The sequence below is a fragment of the Lissotriton vulgaris genome, unplaced genomic scaffold (genome assembly GCF_964263255.1).
Source record: "Lissotriton vulgaris unplaced genomic scaffold, aLisVul1.2 SCAFFOLD_1424, whole genome shotgun sequence".
Lineage (NCBI taxonomy): Eukaryota > Metazoa > Chordata > Amphibia > Caudata > Salamandridae > Lissotriton > Lissotriton vulgaris.
Genome location: NW_028252076.1, coordinates 595,786 through 622,359, shown reverse-complemented (window position 1 = coordinate 622,359; position 26,574 = coordinate 595,786). Strand labels below are relative to the sequence as shown.

General features: G+C 47.1%; 1 protein-coding gene across 1 annotated transcript in view; it reads left to right on the top strand.

The window, feature by feature from the left end:
• Positions 1 to 3,017: 3,017 nt before the first annotated feature.
• The window catches only part of LOC147662684 (ATP-dependent chromatin remodeler CHD2-like), a gene marked incomplete at its 3' end in the record, with an annotated part of 564,171 nt that continues 540,614 nt past the window's right edge, over positions 3,018 to 26,574 (top strand). Inside the window, exons 1-2 of the mRNA XM_086950980.1 lie at positions 3,018 to 3,212; positions 18,857 to 19,006. Coding sequence (XP_086807106.1) covers positions 3,018 to 3,212; positions 18,857 to 19,006 — 345 coding nt within the window. The remainder of the gene's footprint in view (positions 3,213 to 18,856; positions 19,007 to 26,574) is intronic.

Here is a 26,574-nt window from a genome sequence, read left to right as displayed (position 1 = left end):
TATGAAAATAAACAAGATATTTATTACTAACAAAACACCTCTGAACTCTTTATGAGATCAGAGGGCTAAGCACATGACAAGACTCTTAAGGAAAATACGTTATAAGTTGCACAAATTCCAATGGTGCCCTGGGGGCACGACAAACCATATACTAAGTAAATGGTATAAGGAAATCGATAGAAGGAATGGAGCTGTCCAGAGGCTGTAGGATCGCTGGGACTACACTACCCTAACTTTAGGTAAGTACCAGGAGGCCCACGGGACGCGTGTGCAGAGTGTGAACTCACACGCGAGATGCGGGACAAAGTCAATGGACAGTACAAATTACGAAAAGGTAAGTAAAAGACAGTTCCGACTAGCTAGGACTAAAACGACTGGACACCTGGACACTAGGAGAGTCAATCTACTCTTGAGCACCAAAATGCTCTTGGTACCTCACCCACGGGCTGCGGGTGCATAGGTGTGAAAGTGTGTCGGGTTTCCGCGTCGAAGTCTATGGAGCCTTGAAGATAGATGCTGCAGGTGACCAGGAGGAAGCTGACCGGAGAGATCCAAGGGTGGATCGAGGAAGATGAAGACCTGAAAGCAGATGGGACAATGTTCAAAGTCACTAGCCATTGACCGGAGTGGAACCAGGAAGGAACCAGATGCTGTTGTCGCGGTCAGGTGAAGAGTGGACGCTTGACTCTGCAGCCACGTGGACCAGAAGGTGTCTTTGACGACCAGGATGGAGGCACGAGCTGTCCCACGCAGGCTCTCGCTGTCGGCAGTGTTGGTTCCGGATTCGGCGTCAACAGGCCTTGGCAAAGGCAACCCACGCGGTGAGTGGAAAAGGCGTCTGGAGCGGACCAGGAGGGTCCGGGGTGCATCTCCTTTGCAGGGAAGCAAGGGCCAGTCTGGAGCAACCAGATCAGCGATGTCGTTTTCGTGGATCGTCGTCTAGGAGGTCACTAGCCAGCCGGCAAGTGACCAGACAATGCGTCGAGCAGCAATCAAGCAAAAGGGCCCCACGCAGATCTCGTGGATGCTGGAGGGCTGATCTTCTGTGCAGGAGCTGCTCGGGCTGGGGCTTCTCAATCCCCAAAGCACTTTCTCGAGGATGCCTCTGAAGTCGTGCTGGAAGCGAAGTGCAGTTTCTTCAAGATGGCCGGTCCCACGTGTCTCGTCGCACCCACGGATCTCAGCTGTGCTGCAGATGTAGGTAGAGGTCGGAGAGGTCTGGAAGTCCGGATCTCGTCAGGCTCTGAAATCTGGTTCCAGGCAGGAAGGACAACAAAGTGAACCGCTAGGACGCTTGATGGTGCCTGCTTGTGCAGGGTGGTCACTCCTTGGCCACAAGGGAGATTTCTTCCGTCTTCTGTGGAGCAGAGCGTCGAAGTCCAGAGTTTCTTCTTGTAGTATCAAATCAGGATTAATCTAATTTGGAATGGGACCAGCTCCTACCCTTTTCCTAAAGGGGGCTGTACTATGACTAGGTCGCTCCTATGGGTGGGACCAGGAAAGGGGGTGGTTACACCCCCTATCCTTTGTCCGGTTTCGCTCCAGAGCTGGGGCTGGAGTGCCCCAGCAACTGGTTTGAACCGGGGTATGCACAGGGACACCTTGTGTGCCCCAGGCATGTCTTATTCCTTTCAGCCTGTCTACCCCAATACACAAAATCCTGTCTGGGGTGGTGCTAGCACCTCCCAAGGCAGGAAACCCTTTGTCCAAGCCTCCCTCGCTGGGAGGACTCCCAGCAGCAGGAGGTCAGACTGGTGTCTGTGGTGGCAGCATCTATTTTGTGATGCTGAGACTCGAGTTAATTTTAACCGGGGTTCACAGTTACATACATGTCGTGTCCCTCTAAAAGGGTGGAATGCTACCCCTGTCACCAGAATTGGCGAGGGGGTAGTATTCCTATTCGTATGACACCTTACTCGATATGTTTTGATAATGCTATGCCAAAATTAGCAATAACCGCGAGGATTATAATGCACTTAAGAGTATATGGTATAGCGTTATCATGGAACAGCTATAAGGACATGGTTCCGAAAGCTGCAGACAGGCTCAGCTCATGCTAGAGCACCATCTCACATAATTCCAAGCACTCTGCCTCCAGGATTGTTAAGGCCTGCCATAGGAGTGACTTATGGGAGTATATGTGTCCATTTTAGGGTTAGATATAGGTATACTATATCTAAAGCAAAGGGTGATTACACCACCTAGCGCCAGCTGGGTTACCAGCCAGTTGTGTCAATTTTGGATGGCCTGCCAGGGGTGGCATAATACATGCTGCAGCCCCTGGTAGGCCTTGGGTGCACTTATGCCCTGGGTACCTATGGTACACTGTTCAAGGACTTACAAGAGTGACCCAATACCAATTGGTAAATGCACCTATGGTACATGGATGTCAATTTAGAGAGAGAGCAGCTAGGCTGTGGGTCTGATTAGCAGGCCCACAGCCAGGGAAAGTCGTAAACCGGTGAAGCAAAAAGCAAAAATCTGGGTGACCATAGGATTGCAGACCCTACTCTCCTACAATCGCCACCTGGTGTTGGGTTCGAATGATTGCAGGTTGTTGTCTTCTTGGAAGAAGTCTTTGTGGTCACGGGATAGGTGACTCCTCCCTTGGACAATACTGTGCATGGTCATCGACCCCATCCTCAGATTGTTTTTTTCCGCCACTGGGTTCGGATGAAAGTTTTCCGCTCCGGCTAGAAAAGAGTTTTTCTGCATTTTCGAAACGAGAAACTTTAGATAAACTTATTTCGACATCGAATACACTTTTCGACATCACCAGCTACATTCCGGTGCGTCGACGCGGGCCGTTGGGCCTATCGGCAACGTACGGCCTACGCCTCATGGACAGAACTCCATTCAAGAGATGCCCGGTATGTCGAGCAAAATTCCCTCATAGCGACCATCACGAGGTTTGCAACCTCTGTCTCTCGCCAGAACACGACGAGTCGACCTGCGCAGCCTCTGCCTCCTTCCGATCGAAGAAAACTATTCTGGATCGGAGGGCCCATCGACACGAAATGAGAAGATCAGCGCCAGAACCGGAGGCCATCTTTGAGGAGGAGATTGTCGAAGAAGACGTCCCCGAGGAAAAAGATCCAATCGAAGATATCTCCGAAGACGATGCTCCACTCGTAGCCGAGGAAGACTCGCCTGATCTCCAGATCATTTCGGGGACAGAGGACTCGGACGATTCGATTCCATCTCGACAACCTGTGAGTACCACTGCCCCCGCACAACATACACTACCCAAGACAAAGGCAGCGGTCGGCACTCCGCCCATGGGGCCCAGTCGAGACCGAAATTTACCCCCCCGACGCCCCGCCTTCATGCTCGGCTCCGAGGAAAAAGACTATGCCTTCCAGTGCCTCGGTGCCGAAAAAACATCACGTGCCAATTCCACCTCCTCCATTGGCACCGAATCATCCTTCGACACCGAAGGATTCTTCGACACCGAAGCCAAAACGCCCTTCAGTGCCCAAAGACAAAGACCCTTCGGCACCTGAACCAAAAGACACATCGGTGCCAAAGCCAAGAACCGTACCGGACCTGAAAGCTTCGACTCCGAAACCCTCAGGTTCTAAAAATAAAGAAGGGAAGCCAGATTTCGGCGCAGCAGGCCCAACAAAACCTGTCTCCACGCCGAAATCTACAAAATCGGTACCAAAGTCTCCAAGGCATGATACACACAAGCCTAAAACACCTTCGGCACCGAAGAAATTGCCACAGGACTCAATCACTCCTTACAAGGCAAAAAACACTAATCAAACTCTATTGGCACCGAAAAAATCGATGCCAAAGAAGATTGTGGAACAAGACGAACTGTTTAAACCAGATCCTAAACCGAAAAAGGTCTATATTTATCCAAAAACTGGACATGTGGAAGGAATTCCATATAAGAAAAGACCAGCAGACACACCACTTCCACCTGTGGTTCCTGCCAAAAAAAGGACTGTGCAACTTCTCCAATGCACCCTTCATCTCCTTCACCTTCTTCCTCTCCTAACCCTTACATTGAACCTATAACTTCTCCAGTTCAATCTCCTGCATCATCACACCACACTGATGAACAGTATGATTTAGGTGGGGCAATGACGTAACATACCCTTAAGATGAGGATGTCAACCCAAAATATCCCAAGGAGGACGAGGCATATGGTTTTACACCAGACATCCCTGAGCCTCAGTACTACCCAACAAAACCTTCCCCTACAGAAGATAGTATTGGGTTTAATCATTTATTAAACAGAGCTGCCCTTTACCATGTGGTGTCAATGCCCTCTGATGCCATTGAGGAGGATTTCTTACTAGACACTTTTGAGCAGTCACAAAGGTCTACTGAAATATTACCTATGATCAAAGGGGTGATTAAACATGCACCGAATATTTTTAAAGATCCAGTAAGATGTAGAGTGCTAAATCCCAGGGTAGAAAAGAAGTATAGACCAGCACCAGCTGATCCGGTCTATATTAAGGGACATCTGCCACTAGACTCTTTGGTAGTGTCAAATGCACGTAAAAGAGCAAACTCCCAAACTTCTGGTGACACGCCCCGCCTGACAAGGAATCAAAAATTATTGATGCGTCGGAAAAAAGGATTGCTGCACAAGCAGCAAACATATGGTGCATAGCAAACACACAAGCCTTACTTTCACGCTACGACAGGGCTCACTACGACCAACTAGAAAAGTTAATGGAACATCTCCCTGATCAATACAAAGATCAGGCAGCAGAGCTCTTACAAGAAGGCAAACTAATATCTAATGCCTCAATTAAATGCGCACTAAATGTAGCTGACACAGCATCCAGAGCAGTCAATACTAGTGTGATTTTCAGATGTCATGCATGGTTACGCATTTCAGGTTTTAAACCAGAGGTACAGACTACCATCCTGAACCAGCCCTTTAATCAAAACCAGTTGTTTTGGCCGGAGGTAAAAAACACACTAGAGAAAATGAAAAAGGACACAGACACCGCTAAGTCTATGGGTGCGTTACAATCCACCCAAAATAAAGGTTCTTTTCGCCGCTCCTTCTATAGAGGAGGCGCAAAGCAAACAGGCACAGAGACCACATCATCTTTTAAAACAAACACGCAAACCTCCTCTAATAAAGGATACTTTAGAGGAGGATACAGAGGCAACAACAACAATGGAAGAGGCAGAGGTAATAACAACAACCGCTCCTCTTCCACTCCCAAACAGTGACGTCCCTCTGCCTCCCCTACAGCATTCCACTCCTGTAGGGGGCAGACTTTCACAGTTCTTACCTGTCTGGTACTCCATCACAACAGACAGGTGGGTAAGACAAATTATCCAACATGGTTACTGCCTAGAACTCACAGCAACCCCCCCAAACATACCACCCGGGCAGCGTCCAATGTCCACAGACCATATAACTCTGCTTCAACAGGAAGTTCTAGCACTTCTACAAAAAGATGCTATTCAAGTAGTTCCTTTAGAGGAACAAGGAACAGGAGTTTACTCCCTGTACTTCCTAATTCCCAAAAAGGACGGGACATTAAGACCAATTCACGACCTCAGGCCCCTTAACCGCTACATACAATCGGATCATTTTCACATTATCACTTTACAACAAGTACTCCCATTACTACAGCAGGGAGATTTTCTGTCCACACTAGACCTAAAGGACGCCTACTTTCACATTCCTATACATCCTGCACACAGGAAGTATCTAAGGTTTGTCATACAAGGACAACACTATCAGTTCAAAGTCCTTCCATTCGGGGTCACAACAGCACCACGAGTGTTTACAAAGTGCTTAGCAGTAGTAGCAGCACATCTCAGAAGACAACAAATACATGTCTTCCCTTACCTTGACGACTGGCTCATAAAAGATAGATCGTTCAACCAGTGTGTACAACACACAAAACAAACAATTGAAACATTGCACGAGTTAGGATTTACGATAAACTACACCAAGTCGCACCTAGAGCCTTTGCACATTCATCAATATCTAGGAGCTACCATAGACACATCTACAGCTCTAACGTATCCCAGTCAAGCCAGGATTCAAAGTATTCAGAACTTAGTCTCCCTTTTTCAATGCCAGCACTCTCTCCAAGCCAGAGTGTTTATGAAACTAATAGGCATGATGGCGTCTTGCATCTTTATAGTTCCTCACGCAAGACTGCAAATGCGCCCACTATAAGAATGTCTAGCACAACAATGGAATCATTCTCAAGACCTGGTGTTGGTAGACAGCCGTACAGATCGCTCTTTGCAATGGTGGAACACCAAAAACTTAACAAAGGGACAGCCGTTTCTAGACCCTGTTCCACAGATAGTGCTTACGACAGAAGCATCCCTCACAGGATGGGGAGCCCATCTCTTGCATTATACCACAAAAGGTCAGTGGGACACATCAATAGAAACAGTTCCACATCAACCATTTAGAGTTGCTAACCATTTTCCTAGCACTCAAAACTTTTCAAGTACAAATACAAAATAAAGCTGTCCTAGTCCGGACGTACAATCTGACAGCCATGTATTATATACAAAAACAGGGGGGACACACTCTCTACAACTGTCCCATCTTGCACAGAACATTTGGAGATGGGCCATCCCTCAAAACATACATCTGACAGTAGAACACCTTCCAGGAATTCACAATCCGATAGCAGACCTGTTGAGTCGTCAGTCACAACAGATTCACGAATGGGAGATACACCCACAAGTTCTACAACCATTCTTCCAAATGTGGGGGCAGCCACAGATAGACCTGTTTGCCACCCACGAAACTGCAAAATGCCCAACCTTCGCCGCCAGGTTCCCACACGCACGGACAGAGGGGAATGCAATATGGATGAACTGGTCAGGCAGATTTGCGTACGCTTTTCTGCCTCTCCCACTCATTCGACTAGTAGTACGCAAGCTCAGACAACAGTCTCTCAAACTAATACTAATGGCCCCCACAAGGGCACGCCAGCCGTGGTTCACCACGCTACTGGATCTCACTGGTTCCACATCAGAAATTACGGCTCACGCCATCCCTGCTAACACAGAACCATGGAGAAATAAGGCACCCAGAACCAAGCCAACTGAATTTGGCGATCTGGCTCCTGAAGTCTTAGAGTTTGGTTACTTAAGCTTACCACCAGACTGTATGAATATCATTAAAGAAGCTAGAAGACCCACTACCAGAGCATGTTATGCTGCTAAGTGGAAAAGATTTGCAATATACTGTAACAACAATCACATTGATCCTCTGGATGTTTCCATCCAAAATATTATTTGCTACCTTCTACACCTACAAAGGTCCAATTTGGCTTATTCTTCCATACGCCTGCATCTAGCAGCAATTGCAGCCTATTTAGAAAATAGACAACATCTATCTCTATATAGAGTACCTGCAATAAAAGCATTTATGGAAGGATTAAAACGAATAATCCCACCTAGGTTACCACCTGCACCAGTATGGAACCTAAATGTGGTTCAACAAGACTCATGGGCCCCCCTTTTGAGCCTTTACATAAGTGTGAACTACAATTTCTAACATGGAAAACTGCCTTCCTTGATGCCATCACCTCTCTCAGAAGAGTCAGTAAAATACAAGCATTCACAATAGAAGAACCATTTTTTCAAATACATCCTAACAAAGTGGTTCTTAGACCCAATCCAAAATTCCTGCCAAAAGGGATTACTCCTTTTCAACTAAACCAATCAGTAGAGTTACCAATGTTTTTTCAAAAACCGGACTCTATTGCAGAAAGGGCTTTACACACCTTAGATGTTAGAAGAGCTCTACTATATACACACAGACAGGACTAAATCCTTCAGAAAGACAAAACAACTATTTGGATTGTAAAGTGTATTCAAATTTGCTATCAAAAAGCTAAACGTACACTTACAGTTCCTCCTAGAGCAAACTCCACTCACAAACTAGGAGCCTCTATGGCTTTCTTAGGAAACATACCTCTAGAGGACATATGCAAGGCAGCAACGTGGTCTACAATACACACCTTCACTAAACACTATTGTGTTGATGTGCAAGCCAAGCAGCAAGCTGCAGTGGGCTAAGCTGTCCTTAAAACACTATTTCAGTATGCTGCAACGGATACAAGCGACCACCGCTAGGGGAGACACTGCTGCACAATCGTTGCTAAGTGTAGGATCTGCAGCTCATATGCCTCTAACGGAAAATGCTACTTACCAGTATGCATCTGTTCTTGGCATGTAGAGCTGCAGAGTCCTACACGCCCTCCCGCCTCCCCGGGACTTGTATCCGTTCCAGTACTCATCTTAATTAGCTGCACACGCATGGACATCCTTTCTCTTTACTTCTACTAACTCCATCCTTTCCCATTATGGCGAAAAACAATCTGAGGATGGAGTCGATGACCATGCGCAGTATTGTCCAAGGGAGGAGTCACCTTTCTCGTGACTACAAAGACTTCTTCCAAGAAGACAATAACCTGCAATCATCCGAGCCCAACACCAGGTGGCGATCTATTGCGAAGTATAGGACTCTGCAGCTCTACATGCCAAGAACAGATGCATACTGGTAAGTAGCATCTTCCTTACCGATTCTAAAATACCGAATTTTACCGATCCAGTATTTTAGAATCGGTAAACGCTATCTAGCAAAAAATTCGGTAAAAATTACCGAATTGTTAAGATTCGGTAATTACCGAATCGGTATTTACCAATTCGGTAATTGCCATTCATTCCTATGGGCCTGGAGGCCCATAGGAATGAATGTCAGATTCGGTAAAAGGCGGAAAACAGTGAAGAATGGTAGGGTGTTACTTTGACACCCTGTTGTACCCCTCAATTGTGTATGGGTGAACATGTTGCAGACATACATGCCCTAAGGGCATGTATGTCTACAACATGGCACTGAAGCAATTTGCTTAAAATAGCTTTTTGGGGTGTTTTTGTTATTCCACAAACTTGTAGTTGGTGGTAAATAACGAATCCTAACATGGGATAAGCACTCATTTAAGTGCTCCCTACATTAGGAATTCGGTAATTTACCGATTCCTTAAATTACCGATTCGTAAATTACCGAATCGTTAATTTCGGCCCCTACATCAGAAAAGCCTATTACCAGTCGGTAATAGCCTTCCTACATCTGCCTTCCATTGGGACAAATTTGTGGCATGGTATGCATCCAAGAACATGGACCTTTTTTCTGCATCCCATCCCAGGTTTTTATTGTTTGTACTTTCTCCGGCCCAGCAGGGCCCTGTTGAATGGTATTTATCAGCCTTTTCGACTTTCTTGAGGTTGCCGGATCCGGATCAACTTCCTTTGTTTAAGCCACCTGTTCACTCCAAGACCATTCATCATTCCCCAATGGGACCTCAGTCTGGTCTTAACATTTTTCATGTGTGCGCACTGTGAACTACTGCATAACTGCCCACTTTGACAACTCTTCTTAAAAATGGCTTTTCTGGTGGCCATTGCAATGGTCCGGAAGGTCAGTGAACTGCAAACCTCTCCATGCACCCTCCTTACAGACAACATTCTACCCAGACAAAGTGGTTCTGGGGACACATGCCTCCTTTCTCCCGAATGTTGCAACACCTTATGTAGTTAAAAATATCACCTTGCCTACCTTCTGTGCTCCACCTCACCCTTCCAAAAAAGAGGAGAACCTCCACCGACTGGACCTAAAAGGAGCGTCGTCGTTTTACCTTGATCACACTAGAGACTTCTGGGTGGAAGATCAACTCTACATTGGGTATGTTGGAGCAAAGAAGGGTAGGACTGCACAAAATAAACCATCCCATCTTGGATAGTGCTCTGCATACAAATCTGGTACGTGCTGGCAAAAGAAGCAACCCCCTGAGTGCCTGTGTGCTCAGTCCACGAGAACCAAAGCTTGCTGCCTCTGTATTCGTTTGCAGAGTCCCTGTCTGTGACATTTCTCTGGCAGCAATATGGGTGTCCATTGTCTGGACAGTAAGGTCCGGCGTGGGCTAATATGCCTGCAGACCAATCCCTGGGATGGTATTGCTTGGGTATCTATTCCAAGGTAATTAATCTGCTGCTAGTTGTCTCTGTCAGATTGTACTGTTGTAGGGTCTGGAGAGGAAGGAACTGAGTCAGAAGGCTGAAATAACGCTTTTAGAGAGGGTTTTATTTTCAAGTAAGCTTTTTTTCTCCTTTTTGTCAGTCTTATTCGGGCGAACTCGTCAGGCTCCGTTCTGATGCCCTTTGGAAAAGCAGGGAGTTCCAGGGTGTTGCGTCGTTGACAGGGAGGTGTTGCAGCCAGAATGGTGATGTTCGAAACGACCTCCACGCGATGTCCGGGGGTTACTCCGACACCAAAAAGAAATTTAAAAAAAAGAACAATCAGTGGGACGTCCGGAGCGCTGTTACTTAGAGGCCGGGAGTGAAGGAAACCACGTGCCAAGTGAATATTACAAAGACGGCCGTGTCGGTAGTGCTCGTGAGGTAGGGGTACAGGGAGTCGATTAGGCGGTTTATTTACACAGTAGGCTGGCCACTCCAACCCGCAACTTTGCCCCGTACCTTTGTAAGCCACGCTCCTCCTGCGGGAGCGTGGCGGGGCGCTTCACCGGAACATTGGCCTCCTGGCTTGCTGGTCTCAGCTGAGCTAGTCGAGGCTTTGTCTTCTTCGTCGATTCTTTGGTCCATACTCCGTCTCCACTCCACACCGCCCTCGTCCTCCGGGGAATCACCGTCCGTTGTCTTCCGGGATCCTCCTCCTTTTGGCCCGATGACGCTATGGATGGGCGGAGTCTCGTCTTCACTGCAGTCAGACTTAAAGGTGTAGCGTCCTTTTTCCTCCTCACATCCCCAATGATACACAGAGTCAGCAGTAGCGGCCGGCCACTCCTCCGTAGAAAGGGAAGTAGGCTGCTGGATGGAAAGAGAAAGGGGCGAGAGGGGAACAGCTGACCACCAGTCACGGGAAATGGTATCCTCCTCACACTCTTCGTCCTTACAGGGGCGACCCGCCTCGTCACACAGATGAACAAGTTATTTACCTTCAGTAACACCTTATCTGGTAGAGTCTCTATCTAGCCACAGATTCCCTACCGTCCCTCCCATCATCCCAGCTCTGCAAACTGATTGCACTATAGGGTAATTCTACTGAGGCCTTTAGCAAGTGCATCAGCACTCATGGCTCTGTGCTTCTAGCGTGGAAAGTTGCAAAAAAAAATACCTGTTGTTAATATGCTGGGGTTTCACATGTATACGCACTGCAACATTTCACATCCGGTGCTACTGAGGTGGAGCCTAACGTCATGCAGGGGGACAGCTCGAAAATTTCTTGATGTAATTCTTAGGTAAGAAATCTGTGGCCAGATAGTCTCTCTACCAGATATGACACTACCAAAGGTAAGTAACTTATTCTTTAAGTTTCAAGATGTCTTCTTTAATGTCTTTGAAGACATCTTTGAGGAAGTGCTTGGTGACTGGGCCATGTTCATTTGTTCCCCCTCCATTAGCATCTTTCTCTGAATATCCAGAGGCAGCCCTTGATATCAATGGCTTGTGTGTGAGGGTCACAGCATTGTTTCTTACATATTGTGATCTATTTTGACCTTTGCCATTATTTCTATAGTATGGTTAGTTGCATGCATCTGGGACTGTGTTCTCACTGCAGCAATCGATGCTCAGTCCTGTTGACCAGTGGCTGATACGTAAATACAGAGCCCTGGCACCACACGAGCGCCTGGCACACTGTGCTCATGATGCATTTTAAGTCAGACTTTCAAGATGCACTATGTTGTGGAGTTGTGTGGCTCACTGGTTAGAGGCGGCAGACCCGGGAGCAGAAGTCGGCCCGGGACCAGGGTTCAATTCCCGACGCGGCAGGGTCATGGACCAGGGTCAGCGGACTCGACAATTCTCGCCTCAGTGCCTACTCTAACCTGGGGTCCCACTCGGCAACTCTGGGCATTAGCTTGCCTAATCTCCACAACGGCCCCATCAACGCCGGGGATGCCTGCTCCACCTTGGGGATTCCCAGTAGGAACCATCCCACAGGGAAAGCCAGGACCGGTGCCCCAGCGGTATACAGCGCCGGGACACCCCTTTGCTGGGGCAGCTGTGCGCTTTACAAGTATACGACATTTAACATTTAACATTTATAGCCGCATCAACAGGAGTAGCAGCCAGCTGAGGCGGCATGGAAGGAACTTGACCCTTGCGTGACCTATGCAAATGACACAGGGGTGTGCAACCACAGGATCTGGTGTAGGACGCAAGAATGAGCAAGATTCAACACAACACTAGTTTTCATGTTTTGAAGTATTTCCACATGGCGGCTCACATCGAGGGGGGCCCAAAGCCACTGTCTCAATTCAATCTGCAGCTAATACAAGAGGTCTCTTTATGCCTGAATTCAATAGCTGGAGGCATATTGCAACTATACTGCCCCACAGATCATGTCTAGGGCTGTATTGCTAATTTCTATGCTGCAGGTAGCGTTCCCAGTGATGAGGGGCCCCACTTGACTCACCCTGATATCCTGGGACCTGTTCACCTTTTGAAAAGCAATCTTTAATCATTGCTGCCCCATCAAGACCTCCTGATCTTGCTACAGGCCTCTCTGGCGTTACCCTGTATTATGTTATCTGTACCTTTACTGGTTAGAGGGAGTCCTCTAGCTCCTCTCGCTGCCCACGCCAGTCCTTCACCTGTCTTGTTACCACACACAAAACGATCGATGCAACAGCCCGCAAGGGCGCCCTTCTACCACTGGATGTGCTCTGACACCTTAGACCGCTCAGGTTCCATAAGCAGAGCGCTCCAACTCCTGTGGTCCCAAATCTGCCTCAACTGGGTTCAGGGACGAAGGATAGTCTCGACCCTCCCATCCAGGGCTGACCATCGTTTGACAGCACATCGTAAGAGCCAGGCACGTCTGGATCTCAACAGAAAGCGGGGTGCCCTAGAAAGTACAACCAATGCTCTTGTCACCCTGGATGTGCACTCTCACTTTTTAATAGTTTAGAATGGTTAGTGTATCAGTCTATTGTTTAAAAAAAATGGTAACCATTTGTGCAAATTTAAGCAAATGAATTATATAGGTCAGTAGTCACTTGAGGTAGTTGAAAACACTCATGAATATTTGTGTTATGTTGCCGGCTGTTTCTCCACTTCTTCGTGGCATTTTGAATAACTAGACACCAGTGAAAGTCTGCGAAGTGATGGTGGTTGCATGGAAGTACTTACCAGCTGAGGAAGATCATCCACCTCTCCCTTCTGCTCCATCTACCTGCACTATTCCCCAAACGTGTATGGTTCCCACTAATATGATGGCCTGTTACTGCAAAGTCTCTGGCACCTTTGCCACCATCAGATTGTCCTTTTTCCCTGATAAGGCAATAGCCAAGAAAAGTCCAGAGTTCAACCTCTGTGCCTGGAGAAGTGTAGATCGTTCTTCAGTGCAGTGTTGAGAGCCATATATATTTGCCTCGGCCCCTCACCAGCCAGGGTAACCCCCTCTGCTGATAGGTGGTCTTCCTGATGTCTGTGCCTTGGAATGACTCCGATACAGGGTAAGCAGCCAGTTCCCCTGATTGGCACTTGATGGCAGGTGAGCCCCTAAAGACATCCATAACACTTCCCTTGAAGAGATTAGGCTTCCTTTAGTGGATGTTGAACTTGTTGGCCAAAGAAGCCAGTCCTTTCTTGGGAACTAGCTGACCTTTTTTAGACCCTAATCAGCCATATTTGTTTCGTGTTGGCATCATCTTTGAGACAGTAGGTCCAAAGTTTTAACAGAGGGAAATTATACTGGCAAGGCTAGGTCGTTTTCCAGTTAAGCCTGTCTTCAAGCTTAACTTCTCCGGCATTGAATTGAGATAAATTCAGTTGCATGAATCATTCCCCATAATCGAAGTCGTAATCCCTTGATAACTTTTGAAATAGCAGTAAATTGTTCTGACAGCTGTAAAGACCATAGTTAGTGCCCACTTGATTAGGACATCTACCTCTTATTAAAATGCTCTAACTTCCACCAGTGAGGCCAGAGTGCTCTAGGACTCACCCTTCCCAGAGGAGTATCCACTTCAGATTTCTACTACATTTAGTTTGGAAGGCAATTCCAGAGCTTAGCTCTCCTTCATGCATAGATTTGTTACTTTTTGGCCTTTTACCTTTGGCTTTAGGTATCATCTTGCGCGTATTGCCTCTGAGTAATGGCAACTGTAGTGAAATCCAAAAGTAGCTGGACCACAAGGCCAAAGATATGAAGCTGCTCTACTTCCTTGCCACTTGATTAACTTTGAGTGAAATTCTGTAGTTTCTTTTAGATACATTTACAACACTACTACAGGATTGGATCCGACTTGTCTATTTCTGTATGTTGAGCACTAAAGGGTTTTGTTGCATTCTTAGATGGTTTCTTTAAATCATATAAGAAACAGTTTCCTTTACTGTCAAAGGGAAGGTAAACCTTTTGGCTGCTCTATCAACCATATAATTAAATCCACCAATATCACCAAGCAGTGAATCTACTGTTGGAGTTGGTGGGTTTTACAATTGGTAAAATGTAATCATCCGATTCTTCTCCCCTCGGCCGTTCAGTTGGACAAATTTCACTCTGCAACATCTGTGCATTGGTCAGCATAAGTAGCTACCTGGGTAAGTTGTAAAGGCATATCCAGGAACTGCTGCATCAGTTGTGGATCTTGAGGTGCATGCTGATCCATCTCCTGAGATGTTTGAGGTGCAGGCGCTGGAGTAGAAGTTAAAGGTTGTTGAGGCAGGGCAGGTGGAGGTAGCTTTTACAGACTAATTGGGAAACTTGTATATTAGTCTGCCATCATGTGTCTTACGTCTTATACCTAATCGCAGCTTAGGTCTTTGCTCAGAGGCTGTATATGCAGATTCATATGACTCCTAGTCGCTATCATAATATTCTTAGTCTTCCCATTGTTAGAGAGTAAACTGTAACTGGGATGACTGGCTCCTATTATTGTCGATTATACATGTATTTCTCTTCTGTATCTTGGCATTTTATGTGAACTTATCCTAGACTTTAGGCTTTTCCATAGTAATCACCTGGGTCTGAATCTTCCTCAAGTTCCAGGCACATGAGCTTCGCCGGAGAGTGAGGTAGTATTTTGCTTGGAAACATATGTCCCAGGTGTTATGTAGTAGGCTGTATTGCAGACCGTCTGCTCATTAACAGTAGATTCAATCATGGGAATCTATGAAAGATACTAACACTGGAGAACCACAGTTACAGGTAAGTAACTTGTTTGTTCCTCTAGCTGAAGTAGGCACCAAGTCATTGATTAATCGTATGGTGCCAAGTTCACAGTAAAAGCAGAAAACAACTGTTATTTTAGGTGAAGAATGCAACCAACATTGGTACTACACTATCCTGTTGGGCAGCTGCTCTGTCCAAATCCAGTACCAGCTTTAGACAGTGAACATAGAAGCTAATAATCTATCCATACTCTTGTCAATGAGCCAAAGCCATCCTGTGTCAAACTATTAACTGCAGAAATGAAAGGCGATCCTATCTATCCACGTTGTGGCCAGACAAGTGAAAGCAGTAATGGTATTAGGTGTCCGATCTAATGCCCAGCCATCGGCTTGCTTTAATATGTTCACAATAGATCTGACCATTTCTACTCTACTTGCACTGTTACCACATCTGTACAGCCTAGGTGTTTGACTTCAGAATTTCATTGGTCTTGAACACAAAGATGATTGGCAGTTTTCATTTTCATTAGCAGCAACCCTTGCCCAACAACTTGCATCATTTTGTAGACTGGGATCTTATAATTTGCAATGGGGATCTATACCTGGAAAGCCAGAACTTGATGTTCACTTGTCCCTATCACATGCAGTGTCCCCCAGGGTTTCATACTGTCTTTTGTCATCTTCAGTCTTTACATGGAGCTGCTTGCTGCTCTACTCACAGATAAGAGCATCAACATTCACCAATATGCAGATGATTCACAATTCTTACTTGAAAGTCTCCTCTCCTTCAGATATCCTATACCTCTAACACCTATTTGGAAAGAACAGCAAACCGTTTACAGTACAAACCTATTTCAATTACATAAACCTTGATGGCTTTGAACCCCAACTCTCACCAAATGGCAAATCACTTGGAGTCACCCCTGACCAACCCTTTCCATCAAGGAACACACTGCCAGAAAGCAAAGATGGCCTGGTACCACCTCTCTCTTCTAAAGAAAGTCAAACCATTTCTTCCAGAAAGCAACTTCAGAACTGCTGTTAAAGCCTGTGTACTTTCAACTGGATGGTGCTAATCTCCGACTCCATTGCTTCCCAGACTTCACTCCCCTGAGGTGTATCCTAGACACCGCAGCACATCTCATTCAGGGCATGATGAATCGTGATCAAATCACCACTTCCCTGATTGAACTCCATTAGCTTCCCATGCTAGCCTGCATCATCTTCAAAGTCAGTTGTAACATTTACATAGCCATCACAACCAGCACCAACACTTATCTTGCAGACAAGCTCACTATCTATAATGGTTATTGGCACACCCACAGCCAGAACACAATCGGACTGCAGGCTAAGAAGTATAAAAAAAGAAAAAAAACAAGACAACGTGTTTTTTCTATCTGTCTAACCAGGATTTGGAACAACATCCCTGTATTTATCAGTACCACCCCAATGCTGCTGCAGTTTAGGAAAGAGATGAAGACTCTCCTCTTTAGAGAACAATACAACACAATGCATAAACTGTTTAAAACTCAGCTTACTCTCATATTACTCACTGATGTAAGCTTGCATTGACCATGTACAGCGCTCTGCTGCCTTTGGACTAGGTTTGCACAATAGAAATACAATATACATAGATACATACATCCAGTGGTGTGTGGCCTGAATAATTCAGAGGATGGTATCAAAGTCTCCTCCTTGATGACATTGAGCACTTGAGGTTTGACAAACTCTCAGGCTCAGCGTTTGTCCTACTGACTCCTTTTAGCCATAGATGTAGCACACCGCTGAATGTATTACACCCGTCACCTCACCAGGAAAATAGGATGCCAGAATTGTATTACCTCGAAAGAAGCTGGTATGTTGATGGATTTGTCGCCTTGGTGTTCCCGTCAGCTGCATCTGACAGCAGTACATTCGAACATCCTCATGATCACGGGCCGCTTCTCTAAGTACACACAAAGTTTCCGAATTATCCAGTGTTGTTAAGGTTCTCTGTTAGACTTTCTTCTTTCCCAACTATCCTACCCAATACAAACAGTCATGTTTTTGAGAGCACGTTGAATAAAATCATGTTGAGCTGAAGAAAGTACAGAACACCTGTTATGAATCACATAATGACCTTTTGAGGTATTTTAGTGGAAAGTCGTGAGCACGCTTGCCGTCTTAAAACATAGGTGGGGCTAGAAATTAGCCGTCATATAGGTCTGTAACTGCACAAGGAAACCTTGTCTTCAACTGCGCAAGGAATCTTTGCATTTGGTTGGCCCCCTACTGTATGATGTTTGGGTGGCCGCCATACAACCTGTGTATGTCAGTGGGTATGACTGCGGATTCGAAATGCACCTTCGACACAGAAAAGATCTCATGCAGCTGGTAAATGCGTTCAAGCAGATTTATGAAAATCACCATGAAGAATAGCAAAAGCAACACATAATGATTACTGGACCTGCTCTATAACTTTGGCCATAATGTGAAAGAAAGGAATAGGTCTAAGAAGAGATTCAGACCAGTCTATTACAGTACAGAAGTTAAAAGGCTTTCCCATGTAAAAGCTGGACATGGAAAATGCAGAAAAGTTCCAAGTTCGCCATTGTAGTAATTCGTTACCAGTGAACAAATGATCTTGCTCTGAGGCAATGAACCATAGCCCACTAGTAGATCTAAAGTGGCAAAACTGCACCGTAGGCTGAGTGGGTCTTCTGCTGTGACTGTCTTTTGGGACTACAGCTCTGTTCTACCCACATCCCACGCTTGTGCTTCCATGCAAGAAATTAGGGATGTCAAAAGAAGTAACACAAGTCTGTCATAGCTGTTGCCGTACTTTACATTAATGAAGGCTCTCTCTTGCATGGCTTTTGGGTTTAACATTTACTACAATGATATTTGTCTTACTTCTTTTTTAGGTTTTAAAAGTTATGTTTAATAAGTAGGAAAAAGGGAAATAATAAATAGCAGGTTCACAATATGATATGATAACACCAGTTAGTGAATCTACTGTTGGAGTTGGTGGGTTTTACAATTGGTAAAATGTAATTATCCGATGCTTCTCCCCTCAACCGTTTAGTTGGACAAATTTCACTCTCTAACATCTGTGCTTTGGACTTTAAGTTTGAAAAGTTATGTTTATTAAGTAGGAAAAAGGGAAATAATAGCAGGTTCACAATATAATATAATAACAATGTATTGAAGACATTGGAACAATAATAAGATAGGACTGGAACATTTTTGCAATTATATGTAGAAAACAGGATGAGCAGGGGAGAGAAAAAGAAAAAAAGAGCAAAAAATAAAAGCACTTCTCATGTAATGAAATTAGCATAATTATAGACAGTAGTAGAATTACAAAACTAATAGAGTACTACTTATCAGTGAAACAAAAAAGCTAAAGATATTATAATTAGTATGGAAGCTCTAAGAAGAAAAATAATATATTCAAGGATGTTTAGATACTTTATCAGTTAAGGGTTGATGTATGAAAGACCTTGAAACTGAGGAATCCAGAAATTTGTCTTATGCCTAGTTGGAAACAGTGTTGTTGGAGTCGAAAGGGAAAGATGAATGGAGGATGCATGAGAACTTTAAACAAAACAACCACTGGTCAGCTTAATGTTGATTAGAAACTGCCTTATGAATGCTTTTATCATTTTTACAGCTTTGTTAATACGATGGGAAAAAAAATACAAACTTTTCTTTTTGTTTATAGGACTTTTGTTTTCTATTGTCAACACGGGCAGGCGGACTGGGGATTAACCTTGCATCTGCTGATACTGTGGTAATTTTTGACTCTGATTGGAACCCCCAAAATGATTTGCAGGCACAGGCTCGAGCACACCGAATTGGACAGAAGAAGCAGGTCAGTTGTCCACTTTGAATTGCCTTCTATGCTATTAATTGTAAATGAGATAGCACTCTATTATGTTGTGCCTGATGGCACCGTTCGGATTTTAGTTTTTGTTAAATCTTTTACTGAGCATTATTGTTTTTAAAATCTATAGCAAAGTGATCTTGTTGTATACTTGAGTCAAAGACTCACAAATAAAGTGAGGGAACTTTTTCATATCAATTTTTCTCCAGCATTGGATCTTTCCTGAATTCCTATACACATGTAATTTTATTAACTGATCGATTAATTCAAATAATTTCAGTAAAAACAAACGCCTTTAAAAGAATTATATTTGTACTTAACAATACCACCCTCCATCCCCCTACACCCTCCCCTCCCATCCATATCCTTGCTTTGTAGTCTGCTGTATGCCCTTAGGCATGTTGCGGAGTCCCCAGTGTTATTTGAAATTAATTTTTGATTAAAAACACCTCATTAGAAATTTTAAAAATACATGGACTTGATGGTTTTAGTAAAAAGGGGCACACTCCTCAGTGCCTGTCGGGGGCCAGTCCGCTTGCTTCAGCAGGATTTGGCGTATACGTTACAGGAACAGAATTGCATTCTTGCAAGACCTTTAAGGCAACCCTTATCCAGTGCTTGAATTTCCCCAATCTTGCTAAAGTCCTGGGAGCATATGTATGAACAAGCCTTTTCGCGATTCCTCAATATCGATTTTTAGCGTATTGCTATTTAGGAATCGCAAAATGCTGTGTATGTAGGAATCGCAATAATAATTGCGATTCCTTAATTGTGAGGCCCATAGGAATGAATGGGAAGACATTCTCAATTTGCGATTCACAATTAGAGAATCGCAAATTGAGAATGCAATTTCAAGGGTGTCAGGTTGTCAAAAGGATACCCTGTTGCACCCCTGAAATATGTATGTGTTCATATGTGGCGGTATGTGCGCCACCTGGCACTTTGAAAAATGCAAAAAAGTGAATTTTTCAAAGAAATCGCAAATTACCACCAAGTTAATGTTGGTGGTAATTTGCGATTTCTTAAGGCCAAATTGCACTTTTTTTGTGCTTCATATATTGCATTTAAGGAATCGCAATTTGCGATTCCTTAAATGCAATCGCAAAATAGAGAACCACAAATTTTGCGATTCTCTAATTTGCGATGCCCTTTTGGGATGATACATCCCAAAAGGCCTTTTCCCATTCGCAAACGGGCCGATTCTGAGAATCGGCCCGTTTGTGAACGAGAAAAGGGCGTGATACATATGCCCCATAGTCTTTGATTTGGAAAAATATAAGGCTGAGGCTTCACTGCAGGTATTTGCTCAGTTGACAACACAGATCGGGTGAAGGAGTCGCTGACGTTCATTATTAAGTTAGGGCAACATCATAGGAGGTGCAGCCAGGATTCCTTCGTGAAGGAGCACGGCCTACATTCTGTATTTTCCCCATGCTGGATTAAAATCAGTGATACATAATATATTAAGTCAAATAAAAAGTATTTTAGTTCGGGCTTACAGTGTTAGGGCCTTGCTTAGGTAGGGTTGGGCTTTTCCCGACGTGTACGATTTATTCAATGGCTCTAGGTTAAAACCCTACCTAAGAGTGAAGGGCCTTAATATCTTGAGCAAAGGATGTTTCACACACTTGTCTATTTATCGCTATTTTCCAGGCATTGAGTGGAATTTCCCTATAGGCGTAGGCCTGCTGCCTCTATCTTCAGTATGTTGATTACACTGCCAAGGCCGACATGCCCGACAGAGGCCGCCGCCTCAAAGGTGGATCTCAGTTGATATCTTAAGGAATCTGCTGGAGCTCTCAAGATTCTTAGGTATAGCTTTAAAAGGTCCCCCTGGCACATCAGATACGGCCTCGTGAGTCATCTCAGCCTTGATTTCCTAGCTGACCTCTGGTAGGGACCACTGATGTGTATGGTTTGGCTTGGGCTGAATTTAAAGAGACATCCAACGACCCAGAGAAAAGCCAAGTGGCCATAACTGATAGCTGGAAGCAGTTTTGTTTTTAGAACAGTCAGTATTGGTCCAGCCGAAGGACTTATCAGATGTTGGCTTAGTTGTATTAGCAAATGCATGACATTGTTGGCCTTGACGGTCAAATGTTTCAAATGGATGTTCGCCTTGGCCCCTTCTGAAAAACAGACCCCATGCTAGTTGTATGAAGCCACTATGCCAATTTCCAGATCACCCAGTGACCATTGTGCTTTCTTTTAGGATGGTATCTCACAAAGATGATGACCTTGATATTCCCCTTGGTTGACTGACAGGACGTTATTCTTGTTAAAGCGATCCACTGCAATTAGGGCTCTCTGTAGACTCCCTTTAGTGTGATCCATGATTGCTGTGCCATCAGCATATTATAGTACCCTTAGTCTCACATTTCCCAGCCTAGGCGCCAGTAGATTGGCACCTTTCAGAGCAGCCCCCGGGTCCGCAGTGTACAAATTGAAAAGGATGGGCACCAACACACAGCCCTGTTTAAGTCCGTTGTTCGTAGCCCTTTTGGGGGTCACTGTGTAGGCGCTTGTTTTGACCCGCACCCAGGTATCTTCATATAAGGATCTAATTGTGTTTAAGAGTTTAGATGGAATTCCCCAATTGTCTAATTTCCACCATTGCCTTCTGCAGCCAACTTTATCGAAAGTTGTGCTGTAGTCGATGAAATAGCAAAACAATGGAGCATAAATGAGCTAACTCAAGGATGTTATCCAGGGCCGACGACTGTGACCTAAAGCCTGACTGATAGAAGGGAATAATGCCTTTTCTTGCGCCCTAGACTCCAAATCCTTCAAAAGGAGACGAGCTTAGGCCTTGGCTTCAAGATCGAGAAGGGAGATAAGCCTGTAGTTTGATGGCTACAAACTATCGCCTTTTTTAAAGATGGGGACCGGTATAGAGCCCCTCCAAGAGTCTGGTGTCTTAGCTGTCGAGGGGATGTGGTTAAAGAGAGGGGTTAGGATTGTTGGCCAGAAGTCTGACACTATTTTAAAAACCGGTGCAGGTATCCCATTTGACCCTGGAGCTCCATGTTCTTGAAGGTCATGATAACCATATTGGAATTGATGAACCCTGGCGACCTACAATGTTCCTCTTCCCAGGTGCTCTACTCAATAAGGCTGGTATCAGCAGTGACATTCACTTCTTAAAACTTTATATCATTTGGCCGACTCGGCCAGAAAGTGGCTCTATATATACTGGACCAAAGTAATGTACAGTGTGTATAGAGTCCTCAATCCCCACAGGTATAACAAAGGTCAAAGTCAGATCTGACCTTACTCTCTATAGTGGTAGCTTGGTAGAGCAGTAAGGCAGTATCAGAGGACAGTGTAAAGCACTTGTTGTACACACTCAGTCAGAAAAAGGTTTCACACACTCAAGATCTGAACTCTAGGCCATTTGTTTTTATATCAAAAGATATATTTGTTTTATTTTAGAACCAACAGGTATCAAAATATACTTTTCTCAATATGAGTAACTTTAGGTAATTGCTTTGCAGCAAGGCAATAGACTTTGTAAGTACAGTAGCTACAGTGGTTGCAATTGGCAACACAATTCTAAACACAATTTAACATTGAGCTCAATGGGTTTTTCTACATAAATGCAGTGGACTACTTTATAGATTACTTTTGGAATTCCAGGGCTTGATCCTAGAATCTGAAAGAAACAGGTTAGTATTAGATTCCTTACCTTAGAATATCCCTAGGCGTCAGACTGGATCCGGAAATTTTTGCGTAGCAGTACCCATGCGCGTCGGTAGGCGTCGTCCGCGGCGCCGCCTCAGCGCGCTGACGTCAGTTCTTTTTTGTTCCGCGCCAGCAATCGCAGATCCGGAAAAAGTTGTACCCCAGTCAATTTTTGACTAACTTTTTACGATCCTTTTTGATCCACTTTCGAAGTCTCTCGACTCCCACGGTGCCGGTAGGGATGCCCGGGTTCAAGCCCTGCCCCGACTGTAACCGAATGATGTCGGTTACCGACCCCCATTGCCGGTGCCTGCACTGTCCAGGCCCGGACCACGACGACAAGTCCTGCTCCGACTGCCAGGCCCTGACGTCTAAAGCTAGACGGGAGTGGTCCCGTAAGCGACTCGAGCTTCGGCAGTCCGCCCCACGCCGCTCGAGGTCCCGGTCCGGAAGGAGGTCGAGGGACCGGTCGTGGGGCCGGTCGTGGGTCCCCACAGTTCCGGGAGTAGTCATCGGTCTTCGGGTTCGAAGTCCTCAGGTAAGAGGCGCAAGAAGTCGAAGAGGCGACGTCGCTCTTCTGACTACCCCGACGCTCGCGCAATGCGGCCGGGGGTTCGGGCGACACCGCCCACGCAGGTGGCGCGGCCTGCTACATACCCGCTGGTCCCTGGGCAGAACGCGCCGCAGGGGGAGATTGATGACTTCCTCATGGCCATGAGGTCGCTCGCTTCCCCGTCGGGTTCCGTGGCGGCTTCGGGTCAAGCGGCCCGACTGGGTCCCCATGCGGACCATGTGCTTCTGCTCCGGCGCCGTCGGGTGCTTCAGCTCCGTCGCTGCCGGCGACTTTGGTCCCGGCGCCGCAGGGGATCCGGGTCATCGCCGGTCGACCTCACGACCTCGCCAGCGCTGGCCCCCAGGGTGTTGCCGCCGGCGCCGTCCCTGGTCCTGCCTGCGCCATATTCGACGTCGCTTGGAGATTTTTACTTCTACTACCCGGCCCCATCCTTTGAGCCTGAGTACCAGGCGATGGTGACGAGGGGGATTGTGAGGGGTCTGAGGACCCTCAGGCACGTGAGTGTCAGTCTTCTGCTGACTGGACAGGAGAGCTTGGGGAGGCCAGTGGTCTGGACCCTTCGCCCGACACTGGTTTTGTCTCCCCTCCTAGCGTGGCTACGGAGGACGGGGCTGCCTATAGCGTGGTGCTGATGAGGGCAACCAAGGCCTTGGGCCTTGAGCTCCCCGTTGCGGCCGTGAGGACTAAAATCCTCACTGAGGTTCTTAAACCGCAGACAAGCTCGGCCGAGCCTCTGCTGCCGTTTAATGAGGCCTTATCAGACGTTCTTCTGGGCACTTGGTCCAGCCCGCCACAGGTCAGCCTGTGGATAGGAACGTGGCCAGGCGCCACCTCCCAGCTCCAGGCGACCCTTGCTTTCTGTCTACCCACCCCACTCCCGAGAGCCTGGTCATCCAGGCCTCTAATTCCCAGATCGCATTCCCATTGTCTCCCCCCGACCGGGAATCCAAGAGGTACGAGCAATACGGGAATTAAGTATTCTCCTCCCTAAGTTTAGGATTGCGGTCAGTCAACACCGCATGCCTCTTGGGCCGCTACACCCACTCTCTGTGGGATACGGTCGCGGACGTGCTGCCAGAATGCCCGGTGGAGGTCCGGGCTAAACTCGGACAAGCCCTTGTGGAGGGTCGAGATGCGGCGCGTTATTCCTAGGTGTGGGCTGGACACTACTGACTAGGCAGAGCGATGGCAACGACTGTGGCGATTCGTTGACGCCTGGTTGAGGTCTGCCAACTTTTCGGCTGATATCCAAAACACACTTATGGACATGCCGTTTGATGGCTGTCGCCTCTATGGCGACAAGGCAGACCATGCGCTTGAGCGCTTTAAGGACTCCAGGGCTACGGCCAAGTCCTTGGGCCTCTCGGCCCACCGTCAGCAAATGGCTGCCTTTCTTCCCTTTTGTGGCCAAGGAAGGGGCGCCCCCACAGGTCCTGCCAGCCACGGGCCGCAGACTACCATCCAGCGCGGTGGCGGACGTGGAAACAGCCGTGGCTGCGGTCAGGGACAACGGCGAGGCCAGTTCACACCTCAAAACACTCCTAGTCCGAGCTTTCAGGCCCATGTGACACCAGTGGGGGGCAGGGTTCGCCATCACCACCTTCCTGGCGCACTGTCACATCGGACAGGTGGGTGCTGCAAATCGTGCGAAGGGGCTACTCCCTCCCCTTCGAGGTGACCCCTCCAGCCATGCCACCGCAGTACCAACGTGCGTCGGGGGATCACTTGAATCTTCTGCGAGAGGAAGTTACGTCCCTCTTGGCCAAGGGGGCCATTGAGCGCTTTCCTGGGCCAGAAGTAGGGTGTGGTTGTTACTCCCACTACTTTCTGGTTCCCAAGAAGGACAAAGGGGGCCTATGCCCTATCTTGGACCTGTGGAACGTCAATGGTTTCCTCCAGAAGGTGAAGTTCAAGATGCTGACACTGGCTCAGGTCTTAGCTGCCCTGGACGCGGGAGACTGGATGGTAGCGTTGGAGTTGCAGGACGGTTATTTTCACATCCCCGTCCTGCCGGCCCATCGGCGTTACCTGCGGTTCATGGTAGGCCACGAGCTCTTTCAGTTTACCGTGCTCCCCTTCGGCCTTACCAGCGCCCCACGGGTGTTCACGAAAGTGATGGCGGTGGTCGCAGCTCATCTGCGTAGATTAGGGGTTTCAGTCTTCGCCTACCTCGACGACTGGTTGAAGGCGGGCTCGCCCCAGACAGTCGTCAGCCACCTCCAGACTACGGCCGACCTGCACCTGCTGGGGTTCTCCATCAATGTGCCGAAGTCACACCTGTGTCCCTCTCAGAAGCTCCTTTTCATCGAAGCGGTTCTAGACTCGGCAAAGTTTCGGGTTTATCCCCCCAAGCAGCGGGTTTGGGATATTCAGGCTCTGATTCCGATCTTTCAGCCGTTATCCCGAGTCTCGTCAGGTTGACGCTGTAGCTTCTGGGGCTGATGGCCTCCTGCATCCTTCTGGCGCATCACGCCAGGTGGCGGATGCCCGCTCTGCAGTGGAACCTGAAGTTTTAGTGGGCCCAGCATCAGGGCAATTTGTCCAACCATGTAGTGATCTCGGAGGGCACTGCAAGACATTTGCAGTGGTGGCCCACGGACCGCGATTTGGTCAGCGTCAGATCCCTCTCTCTACTCCAACCGGAGCACGTAGTTGTGACGGACGCGTCCCTCCAGGGCTGGGGGGGCCACATGGGAGAGGCGGAGATCAGAGGCCTCTAGTCTCCGGTGGAGTCCCGGCTCCACATCAACCTTCTGGAGCTGCGTTCGATCCGGCTTGCACTGAAGGCATTCCTCCCCTCTGTCGGGGGGAGTGTAGTGCAGGTGTTCACGGACAACACCGCCATGTGGGACTGCAACAAACAGGGCGGGTGGGGTCGTGAACCCTATGCCAGGAGGCTCTGTGCCTCTGGCAGGGGCTGGAACATCAGGGCGTGGTTCAACACCTGGCATGTTCCCTGAACGCCAGGGCGGACGAACTCAGCCGTCGGTGCATGAAGGATCACGAATGGAGTCTGAACTCGGACGTGGCGCAAGGCCTCTTTCAGCAGTGGGGAGAGTCTTGGTTACATCTATTCGCCACTGAAGAGAAAGCACAATGTCATCAGTTCAGCGCGTTCGAATTTCCAAGGCGGCACTCGCTCGGAGACGCTTTTCGTCACGAGTGGAGCTGCGGTCTGTTGTACGCCTTTCCGCCTATACCACTCCTGCTCAGAGTGCTGAAGATCAGGCGCGACCGGGCCCAAGTCATCCTTGTGGCTCCGGACTAGGCACGAAGATACTGGTATCCCGAGCTACTCAGC